The following is a 19,353-nucleotide window of genomic DNA, read 5'->3' on the forward strand; positions in this document are numbered from 1 at the left end:
TACTGTATATATATATATATATATATATATATATATATATATATATATATATATATATATATATATATATATATATATATATATATATACATACACACACACACACACACACACACACACACACACACACACACACACACACACACACACACACACACACACACACACACACACACACACACACACACACACATATAAGATATAAATAGTTATATACATATAACACATTTTTCTTAAATGTATGCATTTACACCAATCAGGCATAACATTATTCCTAATATTTTGTTGGTCCTCCTTTGCTGCCAAAAAAGCCCTGACCCATCGAGGCATGGACTCCTCTGAAGGTGCACTCTAAAAAATGCTGGGTTAAAAACAACCCAAGTTGGGTTGAAAATGCACCAACCCAACAATTGAGTTGTTTTAACCCAATGGTTGAGTTGTTTTAACCCAGTGGTTGAGTTGTTTTAAACCAGTGGTTGGGTTAAATGTTGCTTAAGACAACCCGATTGCTGGGTAAGAACAACTCAACCATTGGGTAAAAACAACCCAATTGTTGGGTTGGTGCATTTTCAACCCAACTTGGGTTGTTTTTAACCCAGCATTTTTTAGAGTGTGTGAAGTGGTGTATCTAACACCAAGATGTTAGCAGTAGATCCTTTAAGTCCTGTAAGTTGCAAGGCAGGGCTTTCATAGATTGGATTTATTTGTTCAGCACATTCCACAGATGCTCGATTAGTTTGAGATCCATAGCCTAGGGAATTTGAAGACCAAGTCAACACCTCAAACTCGTTCAAACCATTCCTGAACCATTTTTGCTTTGTGGCAAGGTGCATTATCCTGCTAAACGAGGCCACAGCCACCAGGGAATAGTTTCCATGAAAGGGTATACATGGTCTGCGAAAATGTTACATGTCAAAGTATCCACATGGAGGGCAGGACCCAAGGTTTCCAAGCGAACATTGCCTAAAGCATCCACTCCGCCGGCTTTCCTTCTTACCATAGTGCATGGTGCCATGTGTTCCCCAGGTAATCACACACACACCCCCAGCCATCATTTATTTTGGATACGATTAATCGATTTGATAGCACTAATAATAATATAAAAATAATACATTTAATTAATCAATAATTCATTTTCTTACAACTTTATAATGTACCTTATAATTTATTCTCTTTTTTTACTTCTTATGTGTACAGTTATATATATTATTTATTATTGTGGGCATGTAGGATAACTGATTATTCCCTAATAATGCTGTTTAAATTACACCAAAGACATTAATGATGTGAATTTAATGTAGGCTACACACACACACACACACACACACACACACACACACACACACACACACACACACACACACACACACACACACACACACACACACACACAAACACACACACACACACACACACACACACACGCACACACACACACACTACATTCAGCCATATCAGATCAGAAATGTTATTAACAGGATTGCTTATATAGAATTAATAAATCATAAAACAGCTCATGCAATATTTAGTTTGACCTTAAATGGTTGGCAAATAACATTCTGACGGTTAAGCACTTTCTATAATCCTTCTTTGAAAAAACAAAAATTCAATCCTTATGAGTGTACATGCAATTGCAGTACATTTCCAGTAGATGACAGACTCTGCCTTTTTTCTGCTGTTCATTTCATTCAATACAAAAAGGAGAGACATTCTACAAAGAGAAGGATTCTTTATTTCAAATCTACAAGAGGGTTATTTGCAATGCATTTAGATCTTTTTTATTAGCTAAAATACAGGTCCATTCTTAGCTACATACAGCTTATTAAAAATATATAAACGCATGCTAGTTACAGGTATTCTACAGTAATAGAAGTTATTTACATTGCGCTGAATTGTATGTCCTAGAATACAACTTCATGTGTGTTTCACATACAGATGAGCTACACAGAACATTGAATTTGATGAAAGATTCAAACATCAAATCCTCGTTCACAAAAGGAAGCAGTGCATTTGAAAAGAAAATATCAGCATTTCAGATTATTTTGTGCTTAAATACTTAAATACAAAAAAGTCAGTAGTTGTGTAGACTAGATCTGCTTATAAAGGACACTTTTAATTGGATTTCAAAAAATAGTTTTAATGAATATGTGTACTTCAACACCAATTATTTAGGCATTGTGTTCACATAAAACACTTTACACAGGTACACAGCGTTTTACTCACCCAAATTCACAATGTATCCTTTTCGTAAAAATATGCAATTATTTTCTTTACTTATTCAAATGTTTGCTGCGCATTTTGTTCTCATAAACATAAGACCAAAAAATAAAATAAAAAATGTAACACCGCCAAAAGCCACCTGCTGCATCCAGTGTGAACAAAACCATCCAATACGAATGTGATTTAAGTCTAGCACTGTAAAAGTGCTCTCATAAATATACAATTTCAATTAAATTCCACACAACTTTAATACAAAAATAACTAGATCGGCTGAGGGATTTCGGCAATGCTCAAAATAGCTTAAATTTAAACAAACAATACAAAATTATGGCTTATCGGGTCACTGGTTTTCAAAAAAAGAGCTTTTGTGTGAATGCAGCAAGCATCTTTTGAGGCAGTTTTTGTATACATAATGGTTCTGAATTATAACACACAAACTCAAAATATACTGCATTCTCATTTACTTCCATTCAGACTTCGCTTTATATCATGTACAGTACGCTCACAAAAAAGACATTGCCTGAAGGTCTCATGAACTAGGCCTATGGAGTAGAATTACACATTTTACACAAAATTCAGCAAAAGAAGCTATTATTAATAATGCTATTCTTATCCAGTTTTTTATCAACCCATACTGTATGGTCTGATTTCATTTACGCAGAACCAATGGCAAAAGCTTGGTAAAAGAAATAATGGAAAATGTGACTGGCTGAGGTACTTTACATGCTCCGATCGTAGATTATGCCATTTAAACTGCATGTGCTAAAGTTTAATCACATACTAAATTCTTTTAGAAATAGAGTAATGATGAAAATTCCCAACGCAAACTGGAATCAGTTGTGCTATTTCGGGCTGAACTGAAAACACACAAAATTTCCATGTTTCACCTATTCAGTATCTAGAACCTGAAATGTTTCCACTTTATATTAGGTGGCCTTAACTGCTATGTACTTACATCTAAAAATAAGTACAATGTATTTATTGTGTTCATATTGTATTGTAAAACACTTTTGCTGATACACTGTAAAACATTATTTACAAAAAAACTTACCTGGTTGCCTTAAAATTTTGAGTTCATTGAAATAAAAATTTTGAGTTAATACAATTAACATTTTTTGAGATTCGACAACCTTTATAATATAATTAAACAATTTTGTAAGCATATTGGGTACACTGTAAAAAAAAAAAGTTGTTTTTTTGTTGGTTTAACTTACTAAAAAAAAGCAAGTAACCTGGTTGCCTTAAAATTTTGAGTTTATTGAAATTAAAAATTTGAGTTGATACAATGAAGGAAATTTGTTTAATAAATAGAAACTCAAAATATTATTGTATCTGAACCACATAAAACATTTGATAAATCATGAAAATAGCACTAGTCTTCACACATAAAACACACACAATTACCCAATATGCTTACAAAATCTTTTAATAATATTTTAATAAAGGTTGTTGAATCTCAAATTTTTTTCATTGTATTAACTCAAAATTTTAATTTCAATGAATTCAAAATTTTAAGTCAACCAGGTAACTTTTTTTGCTAAATAATTTTTTACAGTGTAATTGTCTGTTTTATTACTGATGATGTAGTGAAACATGCCAAATAGTGCTATTTTCATGATTTATCATTTTTTTTATGTGGTTCAGATACAATAATATTTTGAGTTTCTATTTATTAAACAAATGTCCTTCATTGAATCAACTCAAATTTTTAATTTAAGTCAACTCAAAACTTTAAGGCAACCAGGTTACTTTTTTAAGTTAAACCAACAAAAACCAACAATTTTTTTTTTTTTTTTTTTTTTTTGTACAGTGTATTGAAGTGGGATATGGGTAAGGGACAGGTGTGGTGGGATGGTAAGTTTTAAGGTTAGGGTTAGGTATAAGGGAAGTGTAAACAGTAATGTAACTACAGAAATTAATTACAAATGTAATTACATGCAGGTGTTTAAAATGTATGTACATGTAAAGACATGTATGTACACAATAAGAGCCTTTAAATGCTAGTACATGGTAGTTAAGGCCACCTAATATAAAATGGGTCCCCTGAAATTGGGTTCCAGTTCTTTTCATACAGGACTCAATCTGTAGACCTAAAACAGATTTAACAGTACTTGCGATTATGACACCATAAAGCCATTAGGTCTCATATGCAATTAAAAGCACTACACTGGGACGCATTATAAAATAATGATATTGAAATTTGACATGGTTTCATATGATAGAACACAAAGACAGAAACAAAAGCATAGAACGCAGCTTCAATTAATCACGATTGTCCATTTGGAACTTAAAATACTTCACATAATATGCTGTGAAAGTTGAGCTGGCATATACTGTTTTGGGGGAAAAAATACTTTAATTAAATTCTTATTATTACTCATGAGCTGGCCTGCATGTATCTTTCGAATATTTCCAGACTAGAATTTACTAATATAAACTATATTTTATTGTTATTTTATTTAGTTGTTTTATGTATTTCTGGGAACCTAAGCAAATGTGTAATATTCATGCCTGGGGAAAAATTATTTAAAAGCTTATCGTATTTTATTTTTCCACTACATAAACAGGTTCCAAAAACCAACTGTAAGCAGCAATAAATGAGTAAAAACTGGCATTGTGGAGAAGATTAACTATTTGTCAGTGGAATGGGAACTTAGTAACATGATTCTTGTTTTAAGTTTATTTATAATGATAATTATTATGTGATGAAATCAAAATATATACATCCATTCAAAAGGTTTGGGTCAATAATGTTTTTTTTTAAAGATATTAAAACTTTTATTTAGCAAGGATGCATTAAATTGATCAAAAGTGACAGTAAATACATTTATAATGATGCAAAAGGTTTCAGCAACACTTTATTATAAGGTTTCATGGCCCCACTTTATATTAGGTGGCCTTAATTACTATGTACTTACATCAAGTTATAAGTACAATGTTTGTTGTGTTCATACTATTGCAAAACACTTTTGCTGATATCGAGGCGGGATACGGGTGAAGTTAGGGACAGGTGTGGTGGGATGGGTAAGTTTAAGAGTAAAGTTAGGGACAGGTGTGGTGGGATGGGTAAGTTTAAGGGTGAAGTTAGGGACAGGTGTGGTGGGATGGGTAAGTTTAAGAGTAAAGTTAGGGACAGGTGTGGTGGGATGGGTAAGTTTAAGAGTAAAGTTAGGGACAGGTGTGGTGGGATGGGTAAGTTTAAGGGTAAAGTTAGGGACAGGTGTGATGGGATGGGTAAGTTTAAGGGTGAAGTTAGGGACCGGTGTGGTGGGATGGGTAAGTTTAAGGGTAAAGTTAGGGACAGGTGTGGTGGGATGGGTAAGTTTAAGAGTAAAGTTAGGGACAGGTGTGGTGGGATGGGTAAGTTTAAGGGTAAAGTTAGAGACAGGTGTGGTGGGATGGGTAAGTTTAAGGGTAAAGTTAGGGACAGGTGTGGTGGGATGGGTAAGTTTAAGAGTAAAGTTAGGGACAGGTGTGGTGGGATGGGTAAGTTTAAGGGTAAAGTTAGAGACAGGTGTGGTGGGATGGGTAAGTTTAAGGGTAAAGTTAGGGACAGGTGTGGTGGGATGGGTAAGTTTAAGAGTAAAGTTAGGGACAGGTGGGATGGGATGGGTAAGTTTAAAGGTAAAGTTAGGGACAGGTGTGGTGGGATGGGTAAGTTTAAGGGTAAAGTTAGGGACAGGTGTGGTGGGATGGGTAAGTTTAAGGGTAAAGTTAGGGACAGGTGTGGTGGGATGGGTAAGTTTAAGAGTAAAGTTAGGGACAGGTGTGGTGGGATGGGTAAGTTTAAGAGTAAAGTTAGGGACAGGTGTGGTGGGATGGGTAAGTTTAAGGGTAAAGTTAGGGACAGGTGTGATGGGATGGGTAAGTTTAAGGGTGAAGTTAGGGACCGGTGTGGTGGGATGGGTAAGTTTAAGGGTAAAGTTAGGGACAGGTGTGGTGGGATGGGTAAGTTTAAGAGTAAAGTTAGGGACAGGTGTGGTGGGATGGGTAAGTTTAAGGGTAAAGTTAGGGACAGGTGTGGTGGGATGGGTAAGTTTAAGAGTAAAGTTAGGGACAGGTGTGGTGGGATGGGTAAGTTTAAGAGTAAAGTTAGGGACAGGTGTGATGGGATGGGTAAGTTTAAGGGTGAAGTTAGGGACCGGTGTGGTGGGATGGGTAAGTTTAAGGGTAAAGTTAGGGACAGGTGTGGTGGGATGGGTAAGTTACAATGTAAAAACATGTACACAATATGTGCATTGTATCAAATGATTAATTTAAATGTTAGTTAAGGCCACCTTATATAAACGGATCCGGTTTCATTAGTTCATTAGTTGACTAATTTAGTTAACATAACCTAAGTACGACCAATACTTCTACTGCATTTATTAATGTTCTTAGTTGATGTTTATTTCAAGTATTTCCTAATACATTATTAAAATCAAAAAGTTGAATTTGTTAGTTAGTTAACATTAGTTAATGCACAATGAACTGAAAATGAACTAACAATGAACAACTGTATTATTTTAAATAACATTGACAAAGATTAACAAATGTACTGCTCATAGTTAGTTCATGTGAGTTAATACATGAACAAATATGTTAACAAATGAGACCTTATTGTAAAGTGTTACTAAGATTGCCATTTCAAATAAATGCAGTTCTTTTGAAAGAATCCTTAAAAAAGTATCACTCGAGCAAATCAGCATGCTGGAATGATGTCTGAAGGATCATGAGACACTGAAGACTGAAGTAATGATGCTTTGCCATCATAGACATTTTAAAATATATAAGGATAGCAAACAGTTATTTTAAATTGAATTAATAATTCACAATATTACAGTTTTTACTGTATTTTGATCAAATAAAATGCAGCCTTGGTGAGCAGAAGAGATCCAACCCCAAACCTTTGAATGGTAGTGGTCTACAAAAAATTAAATAAATTAATTAAACATCCATGGATAACAGAGTATTATGAAATGTTCTTTTAGGAGTGGAATGGTTTAATCTTGTAGGAGTGTCTGCATGGGGCATTTATCTGTGTAAGAGCTGTGTGCTTTCATGAATCCATTAAGCTGCCTTGTATGAATACTTGGAAGGTATGCACATAAATAGAGCTTGTGCTAATTGTGAGTCCATTATATATTAAACTACCACCTGGCGCTGTAGGTAATAGGTTTGAAATGTCTCAACTGAATGCCATGAGAGAAGCTGGCAGTAGAAGCCAAGTTCTTTGTGTCATTTCCCGAAGTTGCCCAGTTCTGTCTGCTCCTCTTGTCATATTCACAGATTTGTTTGTTTGTTCAAGGCCCTGCCGGTTATTGACATGCGAGCTACAAAGGGCCTTTGAACTGGTTCCCAGAGAGATGTTGGCGGATGGAGGGTTTGGATCCTGCTGCATCACCGAGCTTTCGCCACACCACCTGAACACACAAAGCGAACACACAGTTGGGGGGAAGCTTTTGACTACTTGAATCTTGTAAAAAATTAAAAAAATTCTTATTTATACTTATATATTCTAGATACAGTGCCTTGCGAAAATATCCGGCCCCCTTGAACTTTGTAAACTTTTGCCACATTTCAGGCTTCAAACATAATGATATGAAACTATTTTTTTTGAAGAATCAACAACAAGTGGGACACAATCATGAAGTGGAACGAAATTTATTGGATATTTCAAACTTTTTTAACAAATCAAAAACTGAAAAATTGGGCGTGCAAAATTATTCGGCCCCTTTACTTTCAGTGCAGCAAACTCTCTCCAGAAGTTCAGTGAGAGATCTCTGAATGATCCAATGTTGACCTAAATGACTAATGATGATAAATAGAATCCACCTGTGTGTAATCAAGTCTCCGTATAAATGCACCTGCACTGTGATAGTCTCAGAGGTCCGTTTAAAGTGCAGAGAGCATCATGAAGAACAAGGAACACACCAGGCAGGTCCGAGATACTGTTGTGGAGAAGTTTAAAGCCGGATTTGGATACAAAAAGATTTCCCAAGCTTTAAACATCCCAAGGAGCACTGTGCACGCGGTAATATTGAAATTGAAGGAGTATCAGACCACTGCAAATCTACTAAGACCTGGCCGTCCCTGTAAACTTTCAGCTCATACAAGGAGAAGACTGATCAGAGATGTAGCCAAGAGGCCCATGATCACTCTGGATGAACTGCAGAGATCTACAGCTGAGGTGGGAGACTCTGTCCATAGGACAGGTCGTATACTGCACAAATCTGGTCTTTCTGGAAGAGTGGCAAGAAGAAAAAAGTGTTGTTTAAAGTTTGCCACAATCCACCTGGGAGACACACCAAACATATGGAAGAAGGTGCTCTGGTCAGATGAAACCAAAATTGAACTTTTTGGCAACAATGCAAAACGTTATGTTTGGCATAAAAGCAACACAGCTCATCACCCTGAACACACCATTCCCTCTATCAAACATGGTGGTGGCAGCATCATGGCTTGGGCCTGCTTTTCTTCAGCAGGGACAGGGAAGATGGATGGAGCCAAATACAGGACCATTCTGGAAGAAAACCTGATGGAGTCTGCAAAAGACCTGAGACTGGGACGGAGATTTGTCTTCCAACAAGACAATGATCCAAAACATAAAGCAAAATCTACAATGGAATGGTTAAAAAATAAACATATCCAGGTGTTAGAATGGCCAAGTCAAAGTCCAGACCTGAATCCAATCGAGAATCTGTGGAAAGAACTGACAACTGCTGTTCACAAACGCTCTCCATCCAACCTCACTGAGCTCGAGCTGTTCTGCAAGGAGGAATGGGCAAAAATTTCAGTCTCTCGATGTGCAAAACTGATAGAGACATACCCCGAGCGACTTACAGCTGTAATCGCAGCAAAAGGTGGCGCTACAAAGTATTAACTTAAGGGGGCCGAATCATTTTTCAGTTTTTGATTTGTTAAAAAAGTTTGAAATATCCAATAAATTTCATTCCACTTCATGATTGTGTCCCACTTGTTGTTGATTCTTCACAAACAATTACAGTTTTATATCTTTATGTTTGAAGCCTGAAATGTGGCAAAAGGTCGCAAAGTTCAAGGGGGCCGGATATTTTCGCAAGGCACTGTATGTCAGGACAGTATGTCCTGGAATAAACATCTGGTCTTATTATAACGTGCAGATTTTTTTCGATTGGGTGTGATGGTAATGATGCGATTGTTTGGGTTTTGGAGAAAGATCTTCCTTGTAGATAGCTAGCAGCCAATTAACTAAACAAAATTAAAATAAGTGTATGTAAGATTATGGCCAATAGTGGTACTGTAATCACTTTCAAATGACTGTAGAGTGGTGTATCCCCTCTCCCCCTCCCCCCTGACTCGAGGTTGCCAGATAGGCAGCAGGATCAGCAGGAACGTTTGTAGCTGCAGCTGGGTTTTTAAATGACAATATCCTGGTTGGACTACTGTTGTCACTGAAATTTTAAATTAACATAATTTCTTAAAGGCCCACTAAAGTGCCTTAAAAAGCGGCGCATTATTCAATGTGTTGACGTGATTTCCCCTTAAACGGCTCCAGCTGTTAGCAGCTCCTCCCCTTTTTTGAAACAGCCAATAGCGTTTTGTTAATATACAGTTTGACTAGAGCCTTTCTGTTTGGTAAAGCCAGTTTCCTCTAACCGTTTATCTCCTCCATATCGCCTTGAAATGCTGCATTGATTCTGTGCAGAATTCTAATGGGTCCGATAAGTTTGTGGTCTGCGCCGACTCGTGCATATGATCCGCGCTGCGTCTGTAGTCTAAATTTAGACCAGAGCTGTTGGTGTGTGTGTGTTCACGCTGCCGCGGTGTGTGAAACTAATTTAAAACCAGACTTAATTTGCCTCAACTAAAAGCATATTTACACTCAATCGTTTCCTATCGCAAATATAGTGTACTATGTGCCTTTCACCATGTAGAAATTAGTAAATGTGTGAACAAATTACCGATTTCAGCCGCAGCTTCAGCAGTGTAGGAGCCGGGCTTTAGATTCTAGAGAGCATTTTAATTGAACAAGAAGATTTGACGAGAAAGTGAAGTCTGTGATGACGTCATCATTCGTTTTAACGGAAGTGTGAGACTGTACATTTTTAATGCTTATATCTCCTAAATGCAAATTTTGTCATTGTTTTGGAACACACCAGCTTATTCATAACTGTAAGGCTAATACAGTCATACTAAAAGCTAAACAAATTCAATTTTAATTTCAGTGGGCCTTAAATGTCTAGTGACATATCAGGACCATTTTATAATTAATGGAAATACATTTCTTACATACAGTTCCTTTAAATCTCTAAATAAATGTATATATTTTAATTTATTTAGGATTTCTTTCTGCTAGTTTATCTAGTTTATCTTGTGTTTTTATTTTATTTTATTCTAAATACATTTTTAATTAAAAATTCAACTAACCAGTTTAGTAAAGACACTTAATGAACCAACTCATCATAATGAAAAAAACTTTAAATTAAATTAAATTAACATTTAAATGACTGCAATTTTTGTTATAAAAATGTACATTTAAATAACAATTTGAATTAAAAAATAAAAGTGCACAGTATAAATCTCCTGATTTTATCACTTTAAAAAAATATTATTAGAGGGGAACTTGGAGACTCAAAATATACTATAGTTGACGTAATATATATGTGTGCACTGTGTTTAATTATTATGTATATATAAATACACACACATGCATGTATATATCTAAGACATTTTTGCATGTATATAATAATTTGTTAAATTTATATAGTGCTTTTCTGGGGGGAATCTCCTCAACCACCACCAATGTGCAGCATCCGCCTGGATGATGCGACAGCAGCCATATTGCACCAGAACGCCCACCACACACTAGCTGATTGGTGGAGAGGAGGAGGCTGGAGAGGAGTGATTAAGCCAGTCAATATATGGGGATGATTAGGAGGCTATATTGAACAGGGGCCAATGGGCAAAACCCTTCCGAAGGACATCCTGGGATTTTTAAAGGAACTGTATATAAGAAATGCATTTCGGTTAAAGGGGTACTTCAGCGCTGGGAAGATGAATCTGTATTTAAACTGGGTCATTAATGTAGTAGAAATGTGAAATTATTTTTGAATTTGGTGCCTTCTAGACTGAGAAAAGACAGAAAATTTATTTTTGTCTCATGGGGATGAAAGACTACAATTCCCAGAATCCTTTGCTGCCCTGTGAGGCCATTCCCAAAGCCACCTACTGGATTACTGTGACTGAGTTGGAGAAGCACTACAATTAAAAACTGAACATAGCTGTGCACTATAATGAGTGAGTCACCGCGCGAGTATCACAGCACTGAGCACTAACTGCAGAAGTGAGATAAATGAGCTGAATGAGCTCTCATGATGAGAGCTGAGGTAATCGCGGCTACACTCGCAGCATACATTCACAACGCAAGTTCAGTCTGGCCGTTTCAGTTCATGCCTTTGCAAGCTTAACTTTTATAGAAATTAATTTGCGAAGTTAAAAGACTTCCATTGCTCACCATAGCTCCGTTTAAATGAGTGTGTGTAGCTGCGAGCTGAGCTCTGAGTGTGATCTCCATCCCCCATGCACGGGTTCAAAACATGCGGAAATGGCTCCCTCTGCTGGCTGTAGTCTTTAGCCTTTGGCCAAACATTCCTCCTATGATGCAAATATCGTCAATTTGCGTCATAGGAGGATTTTTTACAGAAATAAAATGCATAAACCTCTCGTCTCAGGGAGATATGAGGGGGGAAAGCACAATCATTTGAATAAACTCTAGGGTTTCTACTGATACAAAGCCATATGCTAATCGCTGAAGTAACCCTTTAATCATAAAATGGTCCTGATATGTCAATAGACATTAAGAAATCATGTTAATTTCAAATACTTATATCACTGACAACAGTAGTTCGGCCAGGATATTGTCATTTAAAAGTTGTTGTTGCAGTCCTCAACTGATGTTGATGTTTTGGCCTTAAGCTCCACCCTCCACCTATCTACTAATCATGAAGTCAGTAATATTTCGTCATCCAGGTTGCCAGCTCAGCTCTTGTTACCACAGCTGCAGCTACAAACGTTCCTGCTGATCCTGCAGCCGATCTGGCAACCTCGAGTCAGGGGGGAGGGGGAGAGGGGATACACCTGCAGTACCAGTTTTGGCCACAATCTTAAGCCGGGTGCACACTGTGCGATTTTGCCCACGATTTGGCCGTCTGAGACAAATTTAGCAAATCCTAAAAGATTCCTCTGATCCTAGGCTAAAATCTGACGTCTTTGGTCGTTAGTTTGACATGTTCACCGGCAGCCGATTAATGAGCGCTGCGATCAAGCTTTACCTCAGACGAAATTCTGGCAGTGTCAGAAGATTTGGCACAGAATCCTGCAGTGTGACTTCTCCTACGACGACAGTCAAATATCTCGGTTTTTCAAGACAAACTATGACCAAAACGAGAGCTAGAAATTTATTTGTAGCCAGCATTTCAGTTCCGCGTGTAATGCAGCTCACTGTCACCCAACGCGTCATTCATTGATGATATAAAACTCCGGGTGAGTTTTCTTGCGCGCATCCGTTTTTAGCGCGCCTTAACTATCGTGCAGTCTGACATTAATGACAACTGAGATCTTACAGTGTGACATGGCTTACATCGGGGATCATGTTCGTACAGTCTGACAAGGGACATTCGCAAAGGATTTTGAAAAATCGCACAGTGTGCAGGATCCCTTACATACACTTCCTTTAATGACCCCAGAGCCAGGACCTCAGTTTAACGTATACTATATATATATTTAAAGTTGTGGTCATAATTATTGGCACCCCTGGTAAATATGATCAAAGATGGCTGTAAAAATAAATCTGCAATATTTATTCTTTTGATCTTTTATTTAAAAATGCGCAAAAAATTAACCTTTCATTGAAGTAAAAGAATTGAAATAAGGGGGTAAATCACATTATGAAATAAATGTTTTTCTCCAAAACATGTTGGCCATATTTATTAGCACGATAAACGATCCAGATTAATTTTTACAGCCATCTTTGATCATATTTACCAGGGGTGCAAATAATTCTGACCACAACTGTATATAATTTATATTATATATAAATATAAATATTATAGTAATATTAAGTAACAATTGTTTCTTGAATATATACATGCATTTGTGCGTATTTATATACACATAACAATTATACACAGTACACACATATATTATGTAAACACAAACTTTTATTTTGGTTTACCACTATATATAAACTATATATAAAATTAAAATGAATTAATAATATTATATATTATCAGAGAGATCGTAGGGTGGGACGGGGGACTAATTATGATCTGAAAAGAAAGAAGCCCTTGTGCCATCTGAGATTTTGCTCTCCGTGAAGGAACAAAGCACAGGTCCCAGATTCCAGGGGCCCTTCAGGGAGCTGATGAACCTGCATTGTTTCAACGATCAAGTTATTTTAATTGCACGGACAACTGTGCGGTAAACACACCCGAGGACTTTTGCCAAGGCCTCTCATTAAAATGGCCTGAAAGTGGGTCTCTGTTGTGAAACATTCAAACAGTGTCCTCAATCAAAGCTGGCGTAATTATACAAAGTGACAGGAAAACAAACACATGGGAGAGGGAGCACAAACTTACAGCCTCTTTCTGTTGAACAGGGTTTTATTAATGAATCTAAGCTGAGGTTCAGGGTAGGGGGAGGCAGATGGGAAATGTTACTAAGCAGACTCACATTACACATCTCTCTGACAATGGCTTTCTCTTTCTCACTGAGATCCTCCTCATAGTCCTCTGGGATCTTCCTGTCTAGGTTCTCATGGACTTCTAATACCTACAAAGCAAATCAACAGAGGGTTAAATGATTAGCGGTGTTTGCTACAGCAAGCTTCACTATCACTATACTTAACTGACACGAACAAACTCTTAACCCGAAGTATGTAGTGATCTGGCCCACTTTTTGTACTAAAAAAGGATTGATACCTCACATCATGTGAAATACTTTTTTTGAAGTATTAGGTGAAAAATTTTTTATAGACCTATCATGAAAGAGGGACCTGAGTCAGACTTGAGAATGGGCTATTTTCACTTGCAGAATAAGAAACCACATAGCAACTCCCCAGCACACTTTAGCAACCCCCTTACAATGGCCTATAACAGCTTAGCAACCAATGTGCCGTGACAATAGCCTAGCCAGTGTATCTATTGTTAACTAAGGGCCAGATTTACTAACAGCGTGCACAGCACAAACCCCTTCGACTTGGTGCAGTAAAAAGTCACATCTGAAATATCCTCCCTCACATCTCCCCCTCCCCCCATATTGACAGAAATGAGAGTGGGAGGGGGAGATGTGAGGGAGGATTTTTCAGATTTGAATTTTTACTGCGCTGAGTCGAAGTACTCTCAGAAGTGCTATTCCGCCATACATTATAGTTCTCCTTTTTAATCTGCTTAGAAAAGCACCACGTTTTATTTTATGTCATCATACTTGATCGTTCAACTTTTCGTGTAACTGTATTTAAATAGGGGAAACGTGAAGGTGTTTGCTCACTTCTAACTTGATCTCAGTTTGGTACCATAGTGAATGAACTGGGCTTAGTGGGCTAAGCTAAATGCTATCGGAACGTCACCGCGTGTCAGAGAGATTAAGTGCACGCACTGAGACGAGAGAGGTATGTATCAACTCGTTTTAGTTAAGGGAATGACATAGTTTAATATGAAAAATCTGTGAAGTATCCCTTTAACTCCAATTCAATCAGGCATTTCTACTATAAAACTCAATCTTATTCCTAAAATCAGACCTGACCTTTAACTTTTTGATGATTTATGACACTTTTTACTGAGGGATAACAAAGAGAGGATGAGAAATGATTAAATAATGACGTGGGAATGACGCAAACCTGCCTTGAACTAAGTAGAATGCATGAGCACTGCTAGGCCATGAAATTAACAGTAATATTTCAGCATAATATAATTTAGCCAGTGGTGGGCTGTCATATATATATATAATGGACCATAACTTTGACAGATGTGGGTCATCAGCCAATCAAATTTTGATGTGTAGTGATAGAATGGCCCAGAGGCCCAGCGATGTGTCAGCACGCTACCCCCCGCTGATGTCATCAGCCGTTTGAACTTTTTCGCAGGTTGTGAGCGATCTATGTGAAACGAGCTATGGCCGCCGCGGATGACGGGCTGCGTGCGAATGATCGATCCTGATGTCAAGCCGGTAATGTTAGCTAACAAGCTGTGTTTTTTCTGTTTATTTTAATGTTCTTGTTGGTCCGTGTTTTTGTTTGTTTAAGAGTATTTGTGCCAGTGAGCTGATTTCGATTCATTTCACCATTTGCCTAAACGGTGACACGTGAGTGCAGTGGTATCATCAATAAATAGTCAAATTGCCTTTTTGTCTCGCGTATACTTTTTGCTTGGCCCCTTCCCAACGAACACTTTGAAAGCAAGGTTCGTAACAGTTTTGCGTATAGTGTATTATTGTATTTGTAGATTGTGTGTTTGTGTGTGTGTGTGTGTGTGTGTGGGGGGGGGGGGGTGTTGATTGTTAGTGAAGGCCTTGACTGAAACCCCACGGTACGCTACTGAATTTAGCATAATATTTTTTAGCATGTGTCAGTTCTAGAATTCAAACACAACGTGTAAGTAAGTATGGCTTAAATTTTGCAACATCAGCATCATAATCTTACTTTCATGGCATGTACAACAGCCTCTGGTTTCTGTGCTGCTGGCAGGTATCCTGTGACAGGGGGTGGTAGATCACCTCCAGGCATCCGCGTGGACCCCTGTGGACAGATGGACACACATTCGTCACGATCAAAGATCACTCATAATGCCCTCTCAGATTACCAGAAGAGATCCGAGCACTGGAAAAGCCCATTGCTGTTTCTCTGAGTCAACTCAGGCTCGAAATCGGGTTAAGCCATCTCATTATAACTCATCTCTGCTTGTTCCCCCTTCGTGGGTACCATCAACAAAGAGCTCTTTCAGTGCACAGGGTCTTGTGAGCCCCAGTATAGACACAGCCCTTTGAGTCCCATTCTAGCGTTAAATCCACAACAATTGAGCTGGCATTTCAGCAGTGGGGTTGGGAGAGGACCCCTGGGTGGAAACTGCAACTCGCTTTTGGCCTGGGAGAACAGGACTGTGATGTTCACTTACAGTTGCCAGCAGGTTTATTGAGGGCTGGAGCCGTGGGTACTTTACCCTGGACTGACCCGAGAACATCCCGACCCAATGCTCGCTGTCATACATCGCCCTGCAGCCTGATTAGAGAAGCCCAGGAGTCCCATAATTCCTTCTGCATGAATTCATTTGCCAGTACAAGCCAAGCAGTGGTCGACTGATATGGATTTTTTAATAGCAAATGCCAAGGACTATTCAGGGCCTTACAATTCAATTATTTCATATAAGCTGTCAGCATAATGCAATTAAATTATATGATGTTAAATATGATAAATATTCCGCTAAATTTCAATTGCCACATAGCCTAATTAATTGTATAAAATATACTGTATAATATATTGTACTGGAATTGAATCATATTTATACTGAAATGTAATCATATTAAACAATTTAAAGATTAAACAACACACCAAGGTCCATTTTAATGAGTTTTTATTTTAATATTGTTTTTAATTTTGCTATAAATATCTGTTTAGTTTTAATTAGTTTCATAAATTGTTTTGCCAGTTTTAGTTCAGTTTTTATTTTGTGAATACATTTCTATTTCATTTTAATACATTTAGATAATTTTTTTTTGTAATTATAGTTTAGCAGAGCTAACTGAACACTTCCAGACAGTGAAGACAGCAACGTTTAATGTTTGCACAGATTAGATCAGATTAAAATAAATATATATAAAAATAAAATAATGGTCTGAGATTGAACAAAGAACCAAAAATAAAATAAAAAATGGTGTTTATTCATATTAAAGAGGAAATATAGCTATCACTAAAATCAAATAGTATACTCTAATGGGTGGAATGATACTAAATTCTTCCATGTGTTTATTCTATTGAACAAAAAAAGACACAATTTCACCAGATCATCAGATTATATATTATTAAATAATCTATTAAGAAGTAAGTGGCATCTCAAGGCATTAACAGAAAATGAGTGATTATCCTATTTGTTTGGAGCTCAGTTTTGAAGCCTTGCCACGAGGAACATCTGTGTGATTGGTTAGTGTGCCAAGTGCTATCACAACCAGAGACGAGGAGATAATACTACTGATGATATATAGCCAAATTCAATCATTAAGATATTTCTATAGTCCTATCAAATCCAGGACTAATATTATTGAAAAGTCTGAAGAGGCTTTCTATAATCCGCAAAATGCATTGATCATAAACACCACTTAGAAATCAGAATCAGATAACAGGTCATAGCTGGATTAAACAAATCCAATACATTTTAGTAGGGGTTAGCAAATCTAAAACAGCCAAAGCACCAAACGGCTCTGATTACCTCGCCTCAAATTCCTCCTCATGTAACCTCTAACAACGGCAACCGATCTGTTGTGTCACTTGTACGAACCTGATTATTGTTTCAGCAGCTCGCCACTGCATTATTTAGTGCCATCTCCCCCCGCGATTAAAGTGAAAGTTCAAAGCCATGCTAATGAAGCGATGAGCTCGTAGACAGGGGCTGAGACGAGCTGGGATAAAATAAGCCCTGCAGCCTCTGAGGACGAGACCCACGCCACTCTCTAATTGATTTCTCTTTCCTGTGGAAGCTGTCTCTCATATTAAAGTGGAGCAGCTGTGCTGTCATAGCTGATGAGTGCACTTATTAGCTAAAGCACCAGGTTCGCAGATGACCTTTTTCTGAGGATACGGGTGTAGGGAAATGATGATGATGATATCTCAGGAGAAGAGAGAGAGCAAGGTAGGAGCAAAAAAAAGTAGGAATATCTGCTTAAACAGATTTCCTGATTTAATTACTTAAAGCTGAACTATGTAATTTTTTCTGTCCGCTAGAGGGCGCCTATTCAATACAAAGGCGTAGTTTGATGACGACAAGTTTGAGCTCAGAATCTTGAGACATGTGGCTTTCACCTCACAGCTGGTGGAAAACTATGGCATCTTGGCAAACCTGAAAAACAGTTTCTGATATGTATACTTAAAAAAGACGTATTAGATAAATTAAACCAAGGCTGGTTAGACTGTTCCTCCAAGGTCATTTTTAGGTTAGAAAGGATCTCTAATTAAGGAACAGACCAGCACTGAGACTCCAGCAGAGAACAACAAACCCCCTGCAAGGCCACAAGAAATGGCCTATGAGCAAACAAAGTCTTTTTACCTACATATTAAATTGCAAACAGTTTTTTTAATCAATTAATAAAAAATAAAACGATTATAATTCCAACTCCACAAAATTGTCAGGAATAACATTGAATACAGGCCAGTTGCCTTAACATCCAATGTCATGAAATCATCAGATTTTAATAGAAGAGCTGCGCATAGGGAAGTGGAGCCATCCTGAGATCAATAACAATTTGCATATAAGATTAACCATGGTACTGAGGATGCTATTTACACACTAATGCACCTTGATCTGCAGCATCTGGAAATGCACCGGCTGCATATGACAATACTGTAATTGTAAATCTATAATCAAGAGATTCTAGCTTTGTTGACTATAAAGATGGTGTGGAAGAGGATTACCGTATAATTTCTAAAGGATCATGTGACACTGAAAACTGGAGTAATGAAGCTGAGAATTCAGCTTTTCAATCACAATGATGGATTACATTTTAAAATATTTTGAAACATAGTGTATGCTTTTAGTTTCACATTTGTTTAAAAAAAGGCAAGAAGTTTGTAATAAAAAAGCAACTTCAGCAGTGGTTCTCTAACTGTAGTCGGAAATAAATTAAACTGTGGACATAAATAAATAAAGTGATTGACAAAGAGCACCAAATATTTGAATGATAAATGAACTCATATTAAAGGAGTAGCTTACTTCATAATTACCCCGTGATTTACTTATACTCTCAAGCTAGTCACTGTATATGACTTTCTTCTTTCTGGTGAACACAATCAGAGTTATATTAACAAATATCCTGATGCTTCCAAGCTTTATAATCGCAGTGACGGGGTCCATTGAGTTTGAAGCTCAAAAAGTACATCCATCCATCATAAACTCCACACAGCTCAGGGGG

At 37.3% G+C, this 19,353-nt stretch overlaps 1 protein-coding gene across 2 annotated transcripts in view; it reads right to left on the reverse strand.

Moving 5' to 3' along the window:
• Window positions 1–6,970: 6,970 nt before the first annotated feature.
• Window positions 6,971–19,353, reverse strand: part of ccdc85ca (coiled-coil domain containing 85C, a) — a 66,406-nt gene continuing 54,023 nt past the window's right edge. Inside the window, exons 4-6 of one of the 2 annotated variants that reach the window (XM_067455702.1) lie at window positions 15,878–15,973; window positions 13,912–14,010; window positions 6,971–7,622 (exon numbers count right to left, since the gene is read on the reverse strand). In XM_067455702.1, the coding sequence (XP_067311803.1) occupies window positions 7,533–7,622; window positions 13,912–14,010; window positions 15,878–15,973 (285 nt within the window). In that variant the 3' untranslated portion in view covers window positions 6,971–7,532. The remainder of the gene's footprint in view (window positions 7,623–13,911; window positions 14,011–15,877; window positions 15,974–19,353) is intronic. The other variant, XM_067455703.1, reaches the window with a different exon arrangement.

This window comes from Pseudorasbora parva, chromosome 10 (assembly GCF_024679245.1).
Source record: "Pseudorasbora parva isolate DD20220531a chromosome 10, ASM2467924v1, whole genome shotgun sequence".
Lineage (NCBI taxonomy): Eukaryota > Metazoa > Chordata > Actinopteri > Cypriniformes > Gobionidae > Pseudorasbora > Pseudorasbora parva.